General features: G+C 44.7%; 1 protein-coding gene across 1 annotated transcript; it reads right to left on the reverse strand.

The window, feature by feature from the left end:
- Positions 1 to 65: 65 nt before the first annotated feature.
- Positions 66 to 5,268, reverse strand: LOC116379026 (integrator complex subunit 3-like). Its single transcript, XM_031840945.1, is given in 12 exon segments — positions 66 to 267; positions 431 to 443; positions 445 to 538; positions 612 to 703; positions 793 to 872; positions 1,347 to 1,434; positions 1,505 to 1,696; positions 1,844 to 1,941; positions 2,023 to 2,152; positions 2,222 to 2,363; positions 3,901 to 3,967; positions 5,061 to 5,268. Coding segments are annotated over 12 exon segments (1,242 nt in total). The 5' UTR covers positions 5,170 to 5,268; the 3' UTR covers positions 66 to 130.
- Positions 5,269 to 5,478: the final 210 nt, after the last annotated feature.

Below are 5,478 nucleotides of genomic sequence, written 5' to 3' on the forward strand. Positions count from 1 at the left end.
GGCTATAGTGGTTACAGTGGCTATAGTGGTTACAGTGGCTATAGTGGTTACAGTGGTTGTACTGGTGACAGTGGTTGTACTGGTGACAGTGGTTGTACTGGTGACAGTGGTTGATTAAACGTAAACCAGTCTAAACTGGTTCTTCACCTTTGTTGTGGACCTCCTCCTCATCATCGCTGAAGGCCGCCTCTGTGTTGTCATAGCAACCGTCCTCCTTGTCCAACACATGGTTGTCCATCTCTAAGGAAGTGGACTCCTCCATCTTAACTAGAGGACACACACAAACACACACACACACACACAAAACCTGACAAACTCTGATTCTGACATTCTACATCCAGCAAGACTGGATTCTGAAGGATCAACACTTTAAAGATCAGATCTATAAAACCTCATAATCTGTCTGTGCGTGTGTCTCTGTGTGTGGTACCTTCAGTCGGGGGGGGAGGGCGAGCTGCAGAACTCAGGGAATCTCTCTCTGAGCATCGATCGAAGCTCTCGGTCCAACTTTGGATTATCAAAGAGTGGAGCGAGGTGACTGAGAGACAGAGAGGCTGATCAATAATCAATAGGTGGTGGACTGACTGTGTGTGTGTGTGTGTGCTTCTTACGCCAGCACTCTCTTCTCCATGATGAAGGTGAGCGAGTTGAAGACGCCCTGACGGACCTGAGACTCCAATGGAGGGAAGAAGTGAGGAATGATCTGAGGAGAGATGATCGATTTAGTGTGTGTGTCTGTGTGTTTGAGTGTCTGTGTGTCCGTGTGTTTGATTGTGTGTGTGTCTGTGTTACCCTGCACATGAAGTCCAGCAGTGTAGCAGTGATGGCAGGATGAGGTTTCATGGAGTGATGCATCACCAAGATGGCTGGTTCTGACACAAAATAACCAAACACAACAAGAGTCACTAACTTTACTAGTTATATGTTAATAATATAGGACTGGTTTATAGTCAGGGCCGGCTCAGGTTTATATTAGTTAGAATCGTTAACCCTCATTAGTTAGTATTGGTAAGCATCATTAGTTAGTATTGGTAACCATCATCAGTTAGTATTGGTAACCCTCATTTGTTAGTATTGGTAACCCTCATTATTCAGTGTTGGTAACTCTCATTATTCAGTATTGGCAACCCTCAGTTAGTATTTGTAACCCTCATTAGTTAGTATTGGTAACCATCATTTGTTAGTGTTGGTAACCATCATTTGTTAGTGTTGGTAACCATCATTAGTTAGTATTGGTAAGCATTATTAGTATTGGTAACTATCATGTGAGGGTTAGGTCAGAGTTGGTGAACACATTTTATCAAAGAGGGTCCTCACAAGTGTAGAAAGGTAAAAGTGTGTGTCACCTATGTTCATGATGCTGTCTTTCTCAGGATTGAAGAACAGCCAATCATAGAAGAGAGCCAGTTTGGCGTTGGAGGCGGCGACGTTTGACTGGAGAATCAATCGATTGGTTAGTTCTTGATTTTAAAAGATGATGAGCTTCAGATTGATGCCCCCTTACCGTGCAGGTGGTGAGCAGCCAGCCAATGATGGCCCAGCGCGGCAGGATGTCGGAGCTCAGCACCTCATTGGACGGGTGGACCACTCCACAGATGTAGCGAATCAGATCGCAGCGCAGTGATTGGCTCTCTGCTGTGGACAGGTACTGTCTCTGAAACCAGTCCTGATAGCGCTTCTGCTGCCCGAAACGCACCTGGACACAGGTAAGAAGTCAGTCATCCAGGTGTATGACTGGTGTGTACTGTTCATATACTGTGAGTGTACAGGGTGTATATATTGTATATACTGTGTGTATTTAGTGTATACTGTGTATATACTGTGTGTGTGAAGGTAAAGTTACCCTGGAGGTCATGAACAGCAGCTTGGTCTCCATGTCCGGTGTGAGACGACAGGCCAGAAACTTCCTGGAGGTGCGAGCGGTGAGCAGCTGGAGAACACCTGAGAAACACATCAGATTACAGGGGAGTGTTGGTAGTGTACTTTACCAGTGTACTGAGGATTGTGGGTAGTGTAGTTTACCAGTGAACTGAGAACTGAGGACTTGTGGACTGTGCAGCAGGTCCTTCCACACCAGCTCCATCTCTGGGATCCGAGCAACGTTCTGCATCAGACGGACCAGATCTCTGCCGATGATCTGACACTCCATGAACTACACAGAGAGACGGGATCGTCATGGTAACCACCTGGGTAATCAATACACACACACTTCCTTCCTTACCTTCTCCCTCAGCATGGAGATGCAGTAGTCAACCTCTTTCTGACGCAGAATCAGGAGATTCGGAGCTCCGTGGTCGACGATAAGACGAAGGTACGTGTAGACTGACATCGCTATCAGCATCCCACTCTTCAACACCCACTCTCTAGAGACAGGAAGATAGTCAGATATATACGGTACAGACCCCTCACGGTACAGACCCCTCACGGTTAGGGTTGGGTACCGAAACCCGGTTCCTATACGACCGGTATCTACCGGACCAAAACGCAACGCAGATTTCGGTGCTTCCTTTCGGTGCCCGAGTCGATTGAAATACTTTTTTTACACTACTCTGATGACTCATCCTGGCAGCAGTTAACGATAGCCTCGGTCCTCCGCTCCTCACTCACAGTATTAGTACAACCGGACGAGCCGTGTGCGCTTAGAAACAAACCCCTCCATCATTCTGGCGAAGCTTCGGCCATGATTTATTCAAAAAACAAAACAAACGAGATCTGTCAAACGGCTGGCAGGCTACTGACTTCCTCCATCGACATCCGGTACAGACCCCTCACGATACAGACCCCTCACGGTACAGACCCCTCACGGTACAGACCCCTCACGGAACAGACCCCTCACGGTACAGACTACTGCTGGGCGGTATGACCAAAAATTTGTATCACGGTATTTATTTTCCCTCGACTGTGTTTTTCTATATGTTTGTAGTGGCTTACTCTACTGTCAGGAGTACATAGAATATAAAAAACATGTTAATGTCATCATGTATAAAGGCTTTGATTACTAGAGGGTGCTCGTTTGTTCCTATAATGTTGGGATAGCAGTTTGGCTGAAGTACAAGACGTACCTTGAATCCAGTGTTTTAATCATTGCTCTGAGTCGTTCTCGACTGTCTGTAGCGGGACCATGTCCTTGCATAGCTGGATCGTTATTGCGTTTGTAATGTTGCTCTGCCGCTTGCTTTTCTTGTCATATGCTGCCTCGAGCTAATGCCTCTTCAAGCGATGTCTGACCCTTTGGCTTCACTGTTTCACTCGTGCTAACGTTACCGGTCAACGACCTCGAATCCGACGGCCCGGCTCCTCTCTTGGGGACAGACTCTATCGGTGCATCTCCGGTCAGTCTTTCTTCATCCTGCATCGCTCCTTTCTGTTCTTTAATGTAACGTTACTGTAGCGACAGAGCCTCTCGCTGTTAGCAGACTGTTGTGCTAGCGGGCTAGCTAGCGAGCTGTACCCAGCATGCAGTTCGGCAGTGTAATTTTATAAATGTACAATTATTAGTGTTACAAATTGTTTGCGTATCACAAACTGTTGTGTCATGGTGTTTTGTTGTTAAAGAGCATTAGTTGTGGGTTATTAATTGTTGTTATAAAGTTATAACCATGACTAGGGTTCCCTCTCAATACACTCTACACAACTAGCTCCAACTGTAGCGCTCACAGCGGCCAACAATATATTCTGCTGCCTGTTGAAGAACGACAGAAATTGTTTCGGCTATGCACCGGTATGACGGTGTGTGAAAAATGAATATCATACGGGAGCACTAGTACAGACCCTTCACAGTACAGACCCTCTAGCTGCTTCACAGTACAGAATACTTGCATGAAGTACTTTCAGAAACACATCACATGCACTTCAGTCTGACTAAACTTTGGTTAGAATAGATTTCAAAGTTAAACTTACTTTTGGTCTAACAGGATGTCAAGAACGTTCTCAGCCAACCAGAGGTTTTTGGTGGAAATATCGCCACCTGGATTTAAAACACACAATGAGAGCTCACGACAACATGTGTGTAATATATATATATATATATATATATATATATATAAGTGCTGGGCAACGATTATAATATTTAATCACGATTAATCTCATTGTTATGCTCAAAGTTCAACAATGAATTTGAAAGTAGTGCACTTTTATTTTAAAGTACTGCTATATGAACAAAAGGTCAACATTTGGTTTGTAAACACTTTAAACACATTAGGTTGTTGTTAGCAGCAGTGTTCTCTTCACACAGCAGCAGTTCTATCTCTTCACTATCTGTGCTCAGTGTGTGACTGTGTGTGAAACGTTCCACTGCTGTGCAACAGGAACAACATGTTCCACACGTTCCATCTACATGTGTGTGTTGTGTCTTCATGACAGTCAGAGCATGTGATGCAGCTCTACTCTTCATCACTATGATGCTGTAACTCAGAGGAGATGATGGTGACTCAGCTCTACTCTTCATCCCTATGATGCTGTAACTCAGAGGTGATGATGGTGACCCAGCTCTACTCTTCATCACTATGATGCTGTAACTCAGAGGTGATGAAGGTGACCCAGCGATGTCCAGTAGTCTCCAGTGAGAGCAGCAGCTGCTGCACGTTGTAACGCCGTCGCTTTAGTCGTCCTCTCCTTTAACACAACTCGTGTGTTCTTCTGGTGATGGTGCATCTTGAGGCTCATACGTGACGTCATTCGTTAGGATCCTAAAGGTGCGTTCACACCAAACGCGACGTGAACGCACCTTGAGAACGTTCCTCAGGCCGACATCTTCCACAACACTAACCTGCAGTTTGTCTCCACTTCTCTGTAGCATCTGTTAGCTTGTCTTGCTTTAGTTTATCTCTACTTCTCCCACACGCTGCATCAACGTAGTCTGAAGACTTCCTCCACCATTTGTTTGGGTGATTTGCTGACATCAACGGTGTGTATTGCATTTTAAAAAAACTGCGTTAATGTGCGATAAAATAATTGTTGGCGTTAATTAATGAATGCGTTAACACGATAATAACACGTTAAGTTGCCCAGCACTAATATATATATATATATATATATATATTTATTTTAATATCTCTGACCTGCGATCTGTTTGAGCAGCGTCATGACGACACCATCAGCTCCCATCACTCCACTCTTCACCAGCTCTCTGACCAGCCACACCAGCTGAAACATCACTTCAGTTAACATCTGGAGCCGTTAAAGTTACAGGTCATTTAGACATAATCACCTGTATACCTGTGTGTATACCTGAATGTGTACATGTATACCTGTGTGTGTACCTGAATGTGTTTCTGTATACCTGTGTATACCTGAATGTGTACCTGTATACCTGTGTGTGTACCTGAATGTGTTTCTGTATACCTGCATGTGTTTCTGTATACCTGCATGTGTACCTGAATGTGTTTCTGTATACCTGCATGTGTACATGTATACCTGTGTGTGTACCTGAATGTGTTTCTGTATACCTGTGTATACCTGAATGTGTACATGTATACC

Source organism: Anarrhichthys ocellatus, unplaced genomic scaffold, assembly GCF_004355925.1.
Source record: "Anarrhichthys ocellatus isolate YVR2014 unplaced genomic scaffold, GSC_Weel_1.0 scaffold3587, whole genome shotgun sequence".
In the NCBI taxonomy this organism is placed as follows: Eukaryota; Metazoa; Chordata; class Actinopteri; order Perciformes; family Anarhichadidae; genus Anarrhichthys; species Anarrhichthys ocellatus.